This window comes from Canis lupus, chromosome 34, assembly GCF_048164855.1.
Source record: "Canis lupus baileyi chromosome 34, mCanLup2.hap1, whole genome shotgun sequence".
Lineage (NCBI taxonomy): Eukaryota > Metazoa > Chordata > Mammalia > Carnivora > Canidae > Canis > Canis lupus.
In genome coordinates, this window is record NC_132871.1 from 16,435,017 (window position 1) to 16,452,823 (window position 17,807).

General features: G+C 43.6%; 1 protein-coding gene across 3 annotated transcripts in view; it reads right to left on the bottom strand.

Annotated features, from left to right (window-relative positions):
- The window catches only part of KLHL23 (kelch like family member 23), a 35,196-nt gene that overhangs the window by 8,360 nt on the left and 9,029 nt on the right, over window positions 1-17,807 (bottom strand). The window contains exons 1-3 of one of the 3 annotated variants that reach the window (XM_072811339.1): window positions 6,671-6,864; window positions 4,700-6,045; window positions 584-736 (exon numbers count right to left, since the gene is read on the bottom strand). In XM_072811339.1, the coding sequence (XP_072667440.1) occupies window positions 584-736; window positions 4,700-5,927 (1,381 nt within the window). In that variant the 5' untranslated portion in view covers window positions 5,928-6,045; window positions 6,671-6,864. Of the gene's footprint in view, window positions 1-583; window positions 737-4,699; window positions 6,046-6,670; window positions 6,865-17,807 lie in introns of those variants that run through there. The other 2 variants (XM_072811341.1, XM_072811340.1) reach the window with 2 other exon arrangements.

Below are 17,807 nucleotides of genomic sequence, written 5' to 3' on the forward strand. Positions count from 1 at the left end.
ACAGAGGCATAGAAGGCAGAAGGCCAGCCATTCCTTGTGGGGAGACCACATGTCCCCTTCATGGTTGTTAAAGTAGGGCTAACATAGGGTTCTGCACATCACAGGAGTGAGTGCTTAATTGTTCTTGAAACCCAGAAGGAACATGCTTCTAAAAGAAGACTCCATCTCCAGTGGAACTCAGTCAGTGGGCTCTCCTCCCGACTGTTGGATAGGCTAGTGCGATTTAATTGCCTGTAAGAACTGTTTCATAAAACCCATCTAAATGAAAGAAAGCACACAACAGAGGAATGAGAAACACAACAAAAGAATCTAGGTGAAAAAATGTAACAAGAAACTGCCCTTTTAACCACACAGGCTTAAAATGTGTCCCGTAAAGACATCAGGGAAAGTGTTTGTAGATGGGATCTAATCAGGATAGCCTATGATTATTGTTAGATGGGCATATGAATATTTTGAGCCTTCTAATGACTCCCATGGGTAGTCTGCTATAAATCTAGCATTTTCTATTTCTGAGTCATGTGTAGCTCTCTTACACCACTTAACTGTATTACAACATGTACTATTTGAAACAGTATTTTATTACCTGGATGTGGACTGGAGGTGATGAGGCTCCACTCATTGATATCTGAGTTGTAGCTCTGGACCTTGTCGTAGGTGCAGCTTCCTCTGTAGCCACAGTGGCCACCGATAACGTAGATAACTTCATGTAAGACGCAAGCGGTCGCGTTTCCCACGCCTGTGTGTTGATTAAAATGACATCTTCAGATTGATCTATCGTTGTGTTTTACAATGAATATTGAGCTAAGTTTATTATTGTTTCTGTTATTATAGGTAGTGGATGCAAGACCCTGTGCTAGGTAGCTAGGTGCTACGAGGGATAGAAGAATGAACCAGAAAGGCTCCTCGCGGGACGCCTGTGTGGCTCAGTGGTTGAGCACCTGCCTTTGGCTCAGATCGTGATCCCAGGTTCCCAGGATCGAGTCCCACATCAGGCTCCTTGCATGAAGCCTGCTTCTCCCTCTGCCTGTGTCTCTGCCTTTCTCTCTGTGTCTCTCATGAATAAATAAAATCTTAAAAAAATAAAAAACGGCTCCTTGCAGTATTTTAAAAGAGGGTGAGACACGGACACAAATAATTAGAACACAGGATACAGAGCAAGGGTACATTGCTGTGAGCAGGTAAATCATGGCTGGAGGCAGCAGAATTTGACCTGCATCTCAGTAGGTGGGACTTTGGCAGGTGGAGGTGAGAGGAAGCCCTCCTAAGCAGAGGGAAAGGCAAGTGCAAAGGCTCAGTGGGCAATGTCGAGTCACCCAGTTCAGGGCCAGCACATGCAAGGGCAGGTGGCACACCTGGAGTTGTCCTATGGGAATTAAAGCTGACGTGGCCAAGTGAAGGCACATCGCAAAGGATCCTGGCACCCACCTAAGAAAAGAAGACTTCATTCAGTGGGACTTTAAAGATTTGTAAATAGGGCAGTTCAGGTGGCTCAGTGGTTTAGCACCACCTTCAGCCCAGGGCCTGATCCTGGAGATCTGGGATCCAGTCCCACATCAGGCTCCCTGCATTGAGCCAGCTTCTCCCTCTGCCTGTGTGTGTCTCTGCCTCTCTCTCTCTCTCTCTCTCTCTGTCTCTTATGAACAAATAAAGTATTTTAAAAAATATTTGTAAACAGAGGAAGGGAGAGACTACAAAAGCAGAAGGACAAAAAGAGTCAGAAAAATCCAGGTATTGGCTCAGATAAGAAGTACTGAGGGCCTGATTTAGAAGGGGCTTTGGGTATGCGGGGAAGGGCAGGGAGGCAGGAGATACAGCTAAACAAATAAGCCTTGATGATTGACCTTGTCAGGAACAAACAAAACTGACTGTGAGGTCCTAAGCTTGGAAGTGCTGATACTCTAGGAAAGTGGGGAGGAAGAAATGAGGTCGGCAGGGAAAGAAGATTGGAAGTAAGATGAGGGTCATTTTAGTTGAACACACGTTGGTTTAGTCTTTCAACCACCTCTTGTTTACCACGGATACCTGCTGGGTGCAGTTCAACCTCCTTGTGCATTTTTATCCCAACAGAAATGTGAGTTTATAAGCCAGGCAGTTGTGATGAGGAAGGAAAAAAAAAGTCGGGAGCTCCTAAACAGCCAAGGATTTATTTCTCCTCTGTATATCCCTAAACCAAAAAAGGAAATGAATTTGAAATTTGACTCTACCCAATTTAAGTTCCGATTACCACGGGAAGCTTCTAGTTCACTTCATGACTACAAAATAAAACAAACCAGTAACAGTAATGTTACCCTCGCAACAGAAAAATGAGAAACTTAAAGCTCAAAACCAGTACAGGCCAAAGCTGGGTAGAAGTGATGCAGTGTTACCCTTCCCAGGGAGGATTTGTTATAATCAGGAATCAAACTTCAAGGTGAAAGTAGAAATAAAATGTTGGAATTTCAGATCCAGCTGATATGTGTGGGCGGAGAGGTGTACCTGGGTGTATGAGGGTCTCCCATTCCACTCAAGGAAAAGGCAAGAATACATATGGATTTAACAGTGGACCCACCAGGGAAGCATTTCTTTTCAGCAAGCATGTTTCAAATAGGATTTTTAGAAATTGCAATAAAGTCATAAACTTTCATCCTGATGGAAATATACTCTTAACCATGAGACCAGGCTGTTATCCTATCATTAAGAAAGAGAGGATGATATGTATCTAGGTAGACAACAGCTGCTACAGTATTTGAACCCTCGTTTCTTTACCAGTACAGGGGTCAGGAGGACTCTGAAGACCATCCTGGGGAGGAGACCAGGAATCGGCTGTCAAGTTCAGTAGAGTCCAAAACCAGAGCAGCAGCAGCAGTGGGCTTTAAGTCCCCTTCTCTTCTCGACCAACTACCAACTATGACTAAATCTTTGGGCACTCAGGAGAGAGAGCATGACTTCGTGTGGAAGACATTTTTGCTCTGTCAAAGTTGACAAGTCCTTTTATTTTTCAAAAGATTTTTATTCATTTATTTGAGAGAGAAAGAAAGAACATGAGCAGAGGGAGAGGGGAGAAGCAGGCTCCCTGCTGAGCAGCAGGCGGGATGTGGGGCTCGATCCCAGGACCTGGGGATCATGACTTGAGCCAAAGGCAGAGGCCTAACCGACTGAGCCACCCAGGTGCCCCTGACATGTTCCTTTATAACAACTCTCATTATGGCAATAATGAACAATGAATAATGACAATAATACCTATGACAATAACACCTTACACTCACTGAGTGCTTACTCTACACACCTCACATGCATAAATTCATTTAATCCTCTCAAACCACGAGCTACATAATGTCGTCAGCCCCATTGTACAGACCATAAAACCGGGGCACAGGGAGATTAAGCAATTTGCCTGAGCACACCAGCAAGTAAATGGAGAGGCAGGATTTGGACCCAAGCAGTTTGGCTTCAGTAGCAATGTGTCTGATCACAAGATCATTCTGCCTCTCAGGCTTCCTGCTTGTCATCCCACGATCACACTGGGTCAGATTCCCAGACCAGGTCAGATTCCCACACCCTCACTAGTGTTAAAAAAGAAACAGAAAGGCCTGGGAAGGAACATTTGGGATAAAATGACACAAATTTAGTAACAACCTACCAGTTGTTTTTGTGCAACTCCCAGCACAAATGAATAAATGTAATTAACATTCCAGCTTAACTTTTTTGCCAGTGGAGGGAAAGAGAGCAAGGCTAGTACCAGGGCACAGCAGAAAATACAGTGTTTATCAGACAGACATTGAAACCCAATAGTGTGCTGGCTGTGTGGACCTCATGAGGGAGGAGATGGGATCTGCCCCTATCTTTTTTACCCTATGAAACAAGATTTGAATCACAAAAAGCAGGGGCTACCTGTCTCTAGTTTTTGAGAGAATGTAATTCACTACACTCTACAGGGACCGAACCTTTCAAAGTTTTAATGAAAGACCATTTCTTTCTTTATTTATTTATTTATTTATTTATTTATTTATTTTGAAAGACCTTTTAAAAGAGCGATGATCAGATAATGAGAGGGAAAGAGCTGAATATTTAAAAGCAGAATTGAACAGGGTTCAATTTCAAGAGCAAGCAAAAATGCATATATAAATATGAACTAATAAAACCACCCAACTTTCTCTTTTTGCTTAACCTTTGACTTTTTAAATATAAATTCTTAAGACTTGGGCAGCCCAGGTGGCTCAGCAGTTTAGCGCCGCCTTCAGCCCAGGGCCTGATCCTGGAGAGCCAGGTTCAAGTCCCACGTCGGGCTCCCTGCGTGGAGCCTGCTTCTCCCTCTGCCTGTGTCTCTGCTTCTCTCTCTCCCTCTCTGTTGTCTGTCATGAATAAATAAATAAAAATCTTTTTAAAAAATTAAAAAAATAAATTCTTAAGACCTGAGGCAAGATCTAGGCTTGAAACAGGTTGCGGAGTAAGTAGAATGAATTATACTGTTTTCTTATATAAACAATATCTTGTAGTCTGAGGAGCATACTCTAATCATGTAACCTCAGACAAGTTGGGGACTGCTGTACTATGCTTTCACTCAGAACACTCTGTCCACTATTGTTTGTATACTCTATTATAGTAGGGAGATAGCATTCCAAAATGATACATTGTTTTGAAAGTTCTTTGCAAGAGAATTTGGACCAATGGCCTAACCTCAAACACCTAAGAAATACAGAATAAATATAATCGTACTTACCTTTAATCATGTTTGCAATAGGAATCCATTTCTCTTTTAATGGATCATAGAACTCAGCCTCTTCTGCAGGAGCCCCTTTTCTGTAACCGCCTAGAGCATAGACACAGCCACCCAAGGTGACTGCACAGTGGTAGTACCTGGCATTGAGCATCGGCAAACCTTCCGTCCATTCATCACTTTCACTGTTATAGATCCACACTGTGTCAAGAGCTTCTATATTATCTGTCCTGTAACCCCCAGTTACGTAAATGTTGGGGCCCAAACATGTAACACCATAGCTCTCCCTGGTATAGTCTGGTATTTCCGCTCCCTGAATCCAAACATTTGTCAGAGGATCCCATATGTGGACCTCCGATAAAGGATGCCAGTAGTAGCCTCCAATGATATACATTGTGGCTGTGGACCTCTGGGAAATCTCTTTATGAAGGGGATTCAGAGCATTGTATATTAGAGACCGTATCTTATTTTCGGTTAGTAAGCAGCTTCTCTGAAGACCTAAAGCTGTTTTTAAGTAGACTGGATCTATATCTATGTTTACATAGCTCAGTAGGTTATACAGGCATTCAATTCGATTTTCTACATCGTGAGCAGTCCACTTAATAACAGGCTCTATGATAGCTTCTTCCTTCCAAACACTGAGATTCTTTCTGGACAATATAAAGAGAAACTTTTCAAGGCTGATTTCCAGAAATTCTTCTTGTTGCCATACTTCCTTAAACCTTGAACACAGAATTCTTCGAGATTCCTTCTCTAGTTCTGGACATACGTGAAATTCTGCAAAGGAGTGCATTCCAATACAATTATCAATATCCAAGTGCCTTACCAAAAACTGCTCACAAGCTTTCTTTACTGAGAGGAACTGTAGCAGATCTGCTGCTTCAAGCAGGCTTTGAACATTTCGTTTAGTTATCTCAATTTGGGAAGTGTATGCATAATTCACAAGGCCTTCCAAAATATCATGGTGGATGCCCGAGATTTTTATTTTATTTTTAAATTTCTCTTTCATGTCAGCTGTGAACATTGCCTTAAAATAATTGCTGCAAGCAGCTAGAACAGCTCGGTGGCAATGGAAGATTATGCCTGAAGGGCACTGAAGGGTAATATCAGTAAATAATCCATCCAAGTAAAATGTTCTGAATGCATCCAGAAAATCCACTGGATGCGCTGTATCCTTGAAAAGGTAAATATAATCTTCTTGTCCTTTTAGAGCCATGGCTGTAACAAACATGAAATAAACGTGTTTTCAATTTTGCAGATGACCACAAGTAGCCAATGCTAAATATGTCAATCCTGAGGGTGAGGGGTCAGCATCGAAGAGACTCCAAAGGCAGCCCAAGCGCTGCATTCTAAGGAACAAACGCAAAACGTGGACAGACTCATTTGTAATTTATGGGATGGTCAATTCAAATCCGGGGCAGCTTGGAGCCTGAAACGAGGCCCCCGGGTTTTTAGCGACCTTTTGAAGAAACCCCGGTTTGCGGCCCGTTCACCCAGCGTCCGGCCAGCCCCGCGCGGGGTCGCCCCACCGAGCCCGGCTTGCCGCCGCGGCCCGGCCCCAGCTCCACCTCTCCGCTAGCTCCTGCCCTGCGAGCCGCGCGGGGCCGCCGAGAGGGGCACGGCCAAGATCACCGGAGGGAGGAAATCTCGGGAAAGGGGAGCCCTGTCCCGCTCGGCCCGAGAAAGGAGCGAAAGGACCACGCGGGGGCGGCGGCCCGAGCCCTGCCGAGCCCCCCCGCGCCTCCCCCAGGCCCCCCCCGCGGCCGCCGCAGGGGCTTCCGCGCGCCGCGCGCCTGGGCCCGGGCCGCCTTCCCGCCCGGAGAGCGCCCCGCCCCGGGCGCCCGCGTCCCCCGCCCCGGGGCGCCGCACAGGTGCGGGAGGCCCCCGCGACCATTGTCCCCGCGCGTCTGCGGCGCGGCCTCGCTGCCCCCCGCGGCCCCGCTCGGCCCCCGACCCCGGGGCGCGGGCACCCACCTCCGGCGGCGCTCCGGGTCGCGGTGCTGGCCGACCGGCTAGCGGCGAGCGGGGGCGGGGGCGCCTCCGGACCCTCTGACCATCTTTGGAAGAGGCGCGGCGGAGGGAGCCTGCCCGCGCAGCGCCAGCCCACACGCGGCTCCCCTTCTGGCGCCCGGCGGCTCCCCGCCTCCAGCCGAGCAGCCCCCCGCGCGGCCTGGGCGCGGGGCCGCTCCGGGAACTCCGGGGGCGGGGCCGCGGCGAGCAGGGGCGGGGCGGGGCGGGGCGGGGCGGGGCGGGCGGGCGCGCGCGGCGGCCCCTTCCCGGCGGAGCGGGCCCGCAGCAGGTGGGAGGCCGCCGAGGGCCCGCCTGCGCCCGCCGCTCCCCGCCTCTCCTCGGCTCCGCGGCTTCCACGCAGCACGCGCCCCGGGCGCCCTCGCTCCACACGGACTCGCCGAGTCCCGAATGTAGACCACGCACGGGGCTGCGAGGGGGATGCCCTCTCCCCCTCCCGTAGCCCTCACCGCGCAGGCCCGCAGGGACAGGCGGAGGCGCCGCGTGGGCGGAACGCCGCGAACCTCAAGGGTCTGGGGTCGGGGTTGCCTTCCGAACGCCAGAGGTAGCCGCCGCTTTCCCGCCGGCACCGTCCTGCTCCCCAGCAGAGCGCTCAGGAGGGAGCCCTGGGGCCGATTTGCACACTTTGGATTAACCTGGAAGCTTCATGAAAAAGTGAGAGCAGCCAAAGATGAAGGTATGTAGAGCAGAGTAGCTGGAGGAACCTTTCTGGTGGACAGCACGTCCAGTCAAACATGTCCATGTACTACACCAGAAGGTTCCTTTTCTTCTCCCAGCAAAAGCCAGTATTGAATCTTGTTATTTATCATTCATCCATTCATTTGCAAGTTTTTACTGAGTGTCTGATAGGGCTAGGCGCTGGCACTTAGAGCTCTTGTGGAGCTGCGGTCTAGCCATGTTAAGGGAGGAGACCAGGATGAAAAGAACACCAGGGCCCAGTGTGTTTCTCCACGTATGGTCTGAGAGACGGAATAGACAAAAGGGGAACTCTGAACTACGTAAGAAGCGCAGGAAGCAAACCATAACCTCTGCAGCTGGACCAGAACAGTCAGGACACCTTCAAGGACTGCCAACTTCCCTACTTCTGGACTTCCAACTCAGGACCAACCAGGGAAAGCCAACATGCTCCCCAAACCAATCACATAAATTACTACCCCGTTCCAGTAGCCCGCCTCCAGCTTTCCCGGGCCAACAGCCTGCAATCATAACATACCAGAGACCTTCAGTTTTTTTTTTTTTTTTAAGGATTTTATTCATTTTTCATGAGAGACACACAGAGAGAGGCAGAGACACAGGCAGAGGGAAAAGCAGGCTCCATGCAGGGGGCCCAATGTGGGACTCGATCCCGAGACTCAATCCTGGGACTCCAGGATCATGCCCTAGGCTGAAGGCAGGCACCAAACCGCTGAGCCACCCAAGGATCCCCCCCCTTTCTTCAGGTTTATAGAGCTTTCCCACTCCTCTGCCTGCCTTTGAGCCTCTGCCAAAGGCCAGTGATGGTGGCTGACTCTTGCTATACCAAGATCTAAATAAGTAGCATCTGGTTGTTTTCATTTGGGTGATTTAGTTTAATTTCTACATGTCAATCTCAATTGAATTATGTGGAATTCTAGCAATGCAGTACCCCACAAACACCACAACCATCCAGACTTCTCTGGGTGGAGACCTAGGAATCTGTATTCTATTTAAGAGCATCGAGCGATTCTTTTGCACAGTTAGAAGAATGAATGTTGGATCCCAAATGGAAGAAAAACAAAAGGTTCTGTATCTCAACATCTGGTAAACAGTTTAGTGAGAAGAAATGTGTAGGAGATTTTGTTTCAGGCTTGAGGTTCATCTCTGCCACTTCTGTAACATAGCCTTAAGCAAGTTACTAAATTTCTCTGACTCTTAATTTTCTGATATGTAAAACAGAAAATACCACTATATTCTCAGCTTAACATAAGTTATCAGGGGATTCCTGGGTGGCTCAGCGGTTTAGTGCCTGCCTTCAGCCTAGGGCATGATCCTGGAGTCCCAGGATCGAGTTCCACATCAGACTCCTGCATGGAGCCTGCTTCTCCCTCTGCCTGTGTCTCTGCCTCTTTCTCTCTCTGTCTCTCTCTCTCTCATGAATAAATAAATAAAATCTTAAAAAAAAACACACATAAGGTTATCAGAAAGACCATAAATTATGAATGTGAGAGTGCGCAGAATTTGGCATATAAATGTTATGTATGAAAGCTATTGTATGTTATATAACATAAATGTTATATATGAAAGGATATTTACACTTAATTCTCCACACAACCTCAATTCGGAAATTAGTATTTTTAAGCCTGTCTTCAAAAAACTATGAACTTTGTAGTTAATTGTGATTATAGATAGATAGCTTGTTCTTCATAACTGATAATGTTATTGTTGGTGCTATCATTCAAGGCCACGATTGAAGATAGGGCATTCTTTCCATGTTTGTCACTGAATTATCACAGATGGCTGTTTGTGGCTATGACACCAAGTTTAATGCATAGAAAATATTATAGAGGGATCCCTGAGTGGCGCAGCGGTTTGGCGCCTGCCTTTGGCCCAGGGCGCAATCCTGGAGACCCGGGATCGAATCCCACGTCGGGCTCCCGGTGCATGGAGCCTGCTTCTCCCTCTGCCTGTGTCTCTGCCTCTCTCTCTCTCTCTCTCTCTCTCCGTGACTATCATAAAAAAAAAAAAAGAAAATATTATAGACTCCACCTAACCAGGAGTAGGGGCTTCTAGAATCAAGATGGCATGCGATAAATTGTTATCAAATAATACAATTCACTATATTGTCATTGGTGCAATTATTTCAGATTGCTGTATAGACCAATTAAAACTTTTGCTTCTGGGGGATCCCTGGGTGGCTCAGTGGTTTAGCGCCTGCCTTTGGCCCAGGGCGTGATCCTGGAGTCCCGGGATCGAGTCCCACATCAGGCTCCCGGCATGGAGCCTGCTTCTTCCTCCTCCTGTGTCTCTGCCCCTCTCTTTCTCTCTCTCTCTCTCTCTCTCTCTATCATAAATAAATAAATTAAAAAAAAAAAACTTTTGCTTCCATTGCCTTATGTTCCCTGGTGTGAATTATTGCTTTTAAAGTGTATATGTTGCATGTCAATTGTATCTCAATTTTTTTTAAGGCCAAAAAAAGTGTCTAGGAGTATATATTAGACTGCCTCAACTTGCCAAGGGAAGAGCAGGTCCTGGAAGGTACTGCCAGCGGAGCTTCTCTTTACCACGTGCTTTGTCACTGCAAATGCTGATAGATTGGATGCACACGGAAACATATAATTAGCATTCATAAGTTAAATACATTAATGACACTGTTCAAGAAAACACATGTGCCATCTGTGAATTCAAGTCTTAAGGAAATAAAGAGCCACCATGGAGATGAGATATAAATGACTCTTGGCAGATATTGAGCTTGGCATGGAATTAGACGGCTTTTGACACCACACTTTGCTTTTCAAAAGACCCTTTCTTGGTTCCTAAAAATAACAATTTTATTTATTGTTTTTACCATATTAGTACATCTTTACACTCAGCATTGCTATGTCATTAAGTGTTTGATATGCTGATTGTGATATCATTATCAGTGTGTGTAAATGACAGATATATACAGGAGCTTTTGTATACTTCATTTACATACTGGATTAAATAAGTTGCTGCTAAGTATAAAATAGTAGGTATAATTTATAAGGCTACCACATACAACTCTGTATGTTGTGCACTGCCCAATTCCAGCTCATTCCCCTCAAGTACACTGCAATGTGAACACTGTCCTTAGGAGTTGTACAGTATACAACAAGCACAGGTGTATAATAGCTGCTGTGGAGCTGATATATGTGGCAAAGCCTTTTTGGTATGCTTTCTGGAAAATAAGAAAATGAACATTCTAATGACTGGGTAACAAGTAGTTTTTTAAGTCAGAAGTTTTCAAATCCTTGTTTTTAGCAAAAGTCAAAGAGCATTTTTGACAAATATCTTGGAAAGAATCCACAAAACTCATGAGACTCTTCACAACACTGAAAATGCAAAGGATAGGGGCTCCTGGGTGGCTCAGTAGGTTAAGTATCTGCCTTCAGTCAGGTCATCAGTCCCCTGGGATTGAGCCTCACGTGGGGCTCCCTGCTCAGTGGGAGTCTGCTTCTCCCTCCTGCTTGTGCTTTCTCTCATTTTCTCTCAATCTCTACCTCTCAAATAAATGAATAAAATCTTAAAAAAAGAAAAAGAGAATGCAAAGGATAAAATGTTGCAAGCTAATCCAAACTTAGAAAAAAGTTTGACAGTTCACTAGGGCATAGAAAGATTCTGGTCTCCCTGTATTGTAAGTAATACGGGAAAAAGAAAGCAAGAACTGTTCAAACTACTCAGCAAAACTTTTTTACAAAGAAATGCTTTCATCCTCAATGTTTCTAATTGCAGTATACTAAGGAAATACTGATCTTACTATTTTTTCATTTTTCTATACATTTGTAACTGACAGTAAGACAGTTTTTAATGTTCTTATAAAAAACTTAAATGTTGGGGCCCCAGGGATGTCTGGGTGGCTCAGAGGTTGAGTGTCTGCTTTTGGCTCAGGGTGTGATCCTGGATTCCCCAGATCGAGTCCCACATAGGGCTCCTTGCATGGAGTCTGCTTCTGCACCCTCTGCCTGTGTCTCTACCTCTCTCTGTGTCTCTCATGAATTTAAAAAAAAAAAAAAATGTCGGGGCCCCTGAGTGGCTCAGTCGGTTAAGCATCTGCCTTCAGCTCTAGTCATGATCCCAGGGTCCTGAGATTGAGCCTGGCATTGGGCTCCTTGCTTGGTGGGGAGACTGCTTCTCCCTCTCCCTCAGGCTGCCGCTCCCCTAACTTGCACTCTCTCTTTTTGTGTCAAATAAATAAAATCTTAACAAACAAACAAACAAACAACCCCAACATTTTAAAAGTGACAAGAAATTAAAATATTTCCCACTAATTATTAACATTCCTTTGCACAGTAATCTTGCATAGTCATTTTTATGTTCCTGTAACACTGTGTAAAATGAAGACTGCCTGTATTTTCAGTAGGACATTTTCTGGGAGAAGTAGAACAGAAATATGGGCTCCAGAAGAAAAAAGAACAAGCTTGAAAATTGTCTGCTATTGAATAAAAGTTACAGCAAGGGAATATAGTCAATGGTATTGTAATAGGGTTGTATGTTGACAGATGGTAGCTACATTTGTGCTAAGCATGGCACAATGTATGAGATTGTATAAACTTGTCCAATCCCTATGTTGTATACCTGAAACTAATGTAACATTGTATGTCAACTATACTTCAATAAAAAAGGTAAAAATCACAGTTAAAGAACTTATTTATATATTTTTTTTACGATTTTATTTTTAAGTAATTTCTATAGCCAGCCTGGAGTTCAAACCCACAATCCCGAGATCAAGAGTTGCATGCTCCGCTGACTGAGCCAGCCAGGCACCCCTTGTTTATGTATTTTTAAATGAATGATGGTAGGTTTCAAATTACTATAGATAGCTTTCACTAAATAGATTTAAAAGTTATTTAAACTCCTATTAAAAAGTCATTCATGGAGCACCTGGCTGGCTCAGCCAGTGGAGTGTGTGACTCGAGCTCAGGGTGTGGGTTCCAGGCCCCTGTTGGGTATAGAGATTACTTAAAAATAAAAATTTTAAAAAGTCATTCTTTATATTAGAAATCACAGCCTTGGGGAGTGCTTAGGTGGCTCAGTTGGTTGAATGGCCAACACGATTTTGACTCAGGTGGTGATTTTGGGGTCATGGGATCCAGCCCTGTGTTAGGCTCTGCACTCCTAGTGGAGTCAGATTTTCTCTCCATCTGCCCCTCCCCCTGCTCGCACACTCTCTCTCAAAATAAATAAATAAAATCTTAAAAAAAAAAAAAAAAGAAATCACAAGCTTAGCAAATGTTTAAACTTATTTTTTTTGTTTAAACTTATGATGAAAAGTTTTCAAAATCAGTCTGAAAATGTGGAAGTGAGTACTTAATTTTTCAGTTGTTTGGGGGTACTTGTTCAAAAAAACTTATGAAAGACTCAAAACAGGAACTAGTCTACCACTTTGTGGTGGAGGGTCACTTAAAAGCAGTTTATTGGGAATATGTTTTTGGTGCCACCGTTAAAGGTAAATTCCAGATAAAATTAATAGACGATAGAGTATAATAAACTAGAAACTTTTCCAATTACACGCAACAGAAACCCAATTCTGTAACTAGGAAAAAAAAGAGCATTGGCTCAAATAAACCAAGACAAACTGATACTCTTAAATAAATCAGAGATTAAAGCTCTCCAATGACAGCCTCATTTAGTAAAAGCCAAATTACTTATAATGGCCTTCTGGACCCCACACCCAACTCTGCTTTCTGCCTTCACTAGGAACAGCATTGCTTCTGTCCTCACTACTAGCTCGCTCTTTTGCCTACAGCTGCTTTTCCTAGCTACTGCTACATGTTCTGCTCACTTACCTCCATCAGGTTTTTACCCAAATATCAACTTCTCAAGTGAGGCCTTCATCTACCAACCTATTTAAAATTGTCTTCTACTTCACCTGCTATTCCCTATCCCCTTTGCTGGCTTTATTTTAAACCATAGTGCTTATTACCATCTATAAAATTATATATATTTGCTTATTTTTTAAAAATTTATTTTACAGAGAGAGAGTAACAGAGAGCACAAGCAGGGGGGAGCAGCAGAGGGAAAAGGAGAAGCAGGCTCTCTACTGAGCAAGCAGCCCCATGCAAGGCTTGACCCAAGGACTCTGGGAGTCTGACCTGGGCCAAAGGCAGATGCTTAACCACTGAGCCACCCAGGTGCCCTGTATTTGCTAATTTATCAGATTAATGTGTGATTTCTCACACTAGAATGGAAGGTCCATGAAAGCACTGATTTTTGTCTGTTCATGGTTATCTCTAATTCATTTCTGTAGTTTTAGAATAATGTCTGCATGTAACAGGTGCTCGATAAATATTTGTCCTATAAATGAAAACATGGATGGATTTAAAGGAAGACTTTCAGAGTTTTGTTTTAAAACTTGGCTCTGGGCAGCCCGGGTGGCTCAGCAGTTTAGCACCGCCTTCAGCCCAGGACGTGGTCCTGGGGATCTGGGACCGAGTCCCACATCGGGTTCCCTGCATGGAGCCTGCTTCTCCCTCTGCCTGTGTCTCTGCCTCTCTCTGTGTGTCTCTCATGAATAAATAAATTAAAATCTTTAAAAAAATAATAAAACTTGGCTCAAGGGCCCATAGTTCTCTAGGAAATTACATAAGTGACTTAATCCGCAGTAGTGGGGATTAGCATATGGTCTAAAAGGTTTGACCTTTTTTTATTTTCAAATTCAAAGCATCTGATTTATACCTTCATTTTAATTCTATCAGGTTGTTGTCATTTCTCACTTAGTTTACAGCAAGACTTGCCTGTGTCATCTCTCCCGTTTCCTCCCAAGCTGTACAAGACCTTTCATCCTCCCCAAACACCACTTCCCTTTGCTTACTCTTGAGAGCCTCACAGAAAAAAATTCAAATTCCAGTGGTTAGCTTTCAAGCCTTCCATAAATTGGCCAAATCCCACTTACAAAATTGATTCCACTACTCCCCAGTTTAAACTTTTAACTATTAGGCCAGCTACTTCATCACTGCCTTGTGAATATGCTATGCTCACTCCCATCTTGGTTCAAGTTATTCCCTTCATCTGGGAAACTCTATCCTTTCCATCTCTCCAAATCCTTTCTATGTTTTTTTTTTAAAGATTATTTATTTATTTATTTATTTATTTATTTATTTATTTATTTATTTATTCATAGAGACACACACAGAGAGAGAGAGGCAGAGACACAGGCAGAGGGAGAAGCAGGCTCCATGCAGAGAGCCTGATGTGGGACTCGATCCAGGGTCTCCAGGATCACGCCCTAGGCTGCAGGCGGCGCTAAACCGCTGCGCCATCGGGGCTGCCCCCTTTCTATGTTTTAAAAGTAATCTTTATGTCCAACCTGGGCTTGAACACATGACCCCAAGATCAAGGGCCATATGCTCTACCAACGGAGCCAGCCAGGTGCTCCTTCTTTCCATTTTTTAAGGTGTGGATCACAGTCTACTGCCTTCATAAAGCTTCCATCAAAATTAATCAATTGATGGAGTGTAAAACACTGTGCTATATGGTCATTTAGTCATTCCTTAATCTAAATACTTTCAGTTTATGCTAATTACTAAGATGCATTATGAAGCATACTTTGGTATTGTACATTACAACAAAATTGTAAATTCTTGGAAGGGTATCATTCTCTGTAAGAGATAGTCCTATACTTCCACAGGTTTTTGTTTTGTTTGGACATAGTAGGTGCCAAAAAAATTTGTTGAGTGAAGTATTTTTAGCTTCCAAACTTGTGCAATAGGATTTTCTAGATTTAAGTGTGACAAGGGCTAGGTTGTTAATAGATCCCTGAAGGAACATACTTTCACCTTGAACCGAGGAGAAGAAAATATTTTTGGATCAACTTGTGAAAAGAATTGTGATTTTTGTATATGATATAATCCAGAAAATTACTAAATAGTTGGAAAAATGTGAACGAGGGGCGACTGGGTGGTTAAGAGTCCAACTCTTGATTTTGGCTCAGGTCATGATCTCAGGGTCATGAGATCAAGGCCCACATTGGGCTCTGTGCTCTTCTCTTCCTCTCTCCCTTTCTTTCTGCCCCCTCTCCCCCGCTTGTGCTCTCTTTCTTTCTAAAATAAATAATTTTTTAAAAATGTGAATGATCGGGTAGCCGGGGGTGACTCAGCGGTTTAGCGCCACCTTCAGCCCAGGGCATGATCCTGGAGACCTAGGATCGAGTCGGTTGTCAGGTTCCCAGCATGGAGCCTGCTTCTCCCTCTGCCTCTCTCTCTCTCTCTCTCTCTCTCTGTGTGTATCTCTCATGAATAAATAAATAAAATCTTTAAAAAAATGTGAATGACCAAGGTTTCCATTTTGCACTGATTATAAAAATCTTATGAGGTAAACAATATTTAGTTTAATTGTAAATATTATTTACTAGTTTAGATACACAAATGACATTTTATTATTTAAATACATAAGACAAACTAATTTTTTACTAAGAAATATTTTCCATAAACAATGGGACTAAGAATTTGTGTTACGAAACATCTATGTTAATATTTTGTTTCCATTTGAACAGTCATCATACAGACATCAGTTTGTATGACATAAACAAGTAGGCTAGATTTAGCTTTTGCCCTAGATTATTCCATGAGCCCTTACAGAGCACATCGAAAAATCTGTCTACAACAGGACTATCACACTGTCCACCTAAAAAAAGAAATCAAATAGAGTGCACAAAATGATAGGTTATTAGGTAAAAGAATTTAGTCAATTATTGTTTATACATTTCCCACAATTAGTCTCATCTGAAGATGTGTTGTGTGGTTATTGTATCAGTAGAGGACTCTTCTGTAAAAGAGCATATCTGACTATAGGGGTAAGAAGTGGCTATACATTCTAATCCCACACTATTATCAGAGCTACTCCACCCCATCTGGTGCCTCCATGCAGTTGCCTTACTGATATATCAGCTGTCCCTGGAAGCAGCTTATGAGACTGTAAAAAAATCTTTTCCAACTATTTGCAGGGGTAGTATAAATCAGGAGCTAAAAATTAAAATGCTGTAAAAGCATATCAATAGGTATATCAGGGGCGCCTGGGTGGCTCAGATGGTTGAGCTTCTGACTCTTGGTTTTGGCTCAGGTCATGATCTCAGTGTCCTGGGATCGAGTCCTACATTGGGCTCCCTGCTCAAGGGGGGAATCTGCTCACCTCTCCCTCTCTATCTAAGAAAATAAATCTTAAAGGGATCCTTGGGTGGCTCAGTAGTTTAGCCCCTGCCTTCGGCCCAGGGCATGATCCTGGAGTCCCGGGATCGAATCCCACATCAGGCTCCTTGCATGGAGCCTGCTTCTCCCTCACCTGTGTCTCTGCTTTTCTGTCTCTCATGAGTAAATGAATAAAATTTTTAAAGAAAAAGAAAAAATCTTTAAAAAATTGTGAAAAATATGTAGGCATATCAGAGAAACATAAAGAAGGTAGAATAAAGATGTAATTATAACTTGCACTACAAAAGACTACACTTGTACTACAAAAGCAGATTTAAACTAATAGACATGTGCCATAATACATATAATACTTGGGTAGGAAAAGAAATCTCCCCCCCCCAAAAGAAAAGAAGTCCAATATATATTTAACATACTAAGGAAGTGACTGAATTAGGCATCAAAAATATTTATTAGGGGTGCCTGGATACCTTAGTCAGTTGAGCATCCGACTCTTGATCTCAGGTCTTTATCTTAGGATCGTGTGTTCAAGCCCCTCATTGGGCTCTACATTGGACATGAAGCTTAGGTAAAAAAAGAAAATTATTAAACACTTAGATGGTGGTGGATGTGCTGTCACAAGGCTATGAACTTGGTGATGAAGAAATTTTTATATGGGGAAAATATTTTGGATCTGTGGCTTTAAGAGTAGCAATATTTAGCTTGTACAATTGTTATATCCTCACTTAATCCACAAATAAAAGATACCGACTTTTAAGCATTAAGTAAGTAGTTCTTCAGCCAGAATCACTTTATTCTCCGGGAGACATTTGGCAATATTTAGAGACATTTTGGGGTCACAATCTGGTGAGAGAGGTGCCACAGGCATCTAGTGAATATTGTTTGAATTCCAGTCAGATCCACATAAGCACTGGGTTTGATATATTGGGGAACAAAAAAATCAAAGGGAAGAATGGTGCTTATGTTAAAAAGGCAAAAGAAAAAAAAGGGCTAGATAGAGGGATGTATAGATATGTAAAAAAAAAACAAGCAGAATTAAATGTTAATGGTAAAATCTAAATAATAGGTACACATATGTTCACTTTAAAATTAAAAGGTTAGGGATTCCCGGGTGGCTCAGCAGTTTAGCACCTGCCTTCGGCCCAGGGTGTGATCCTGGAGTCCTGGGATCGAGTCCCATATCAGGCTCCCTGCATGGAGCCTGCTTCTTCCTCTGCCTCTCTCTCTCTCTCTCTCATGAATAAATA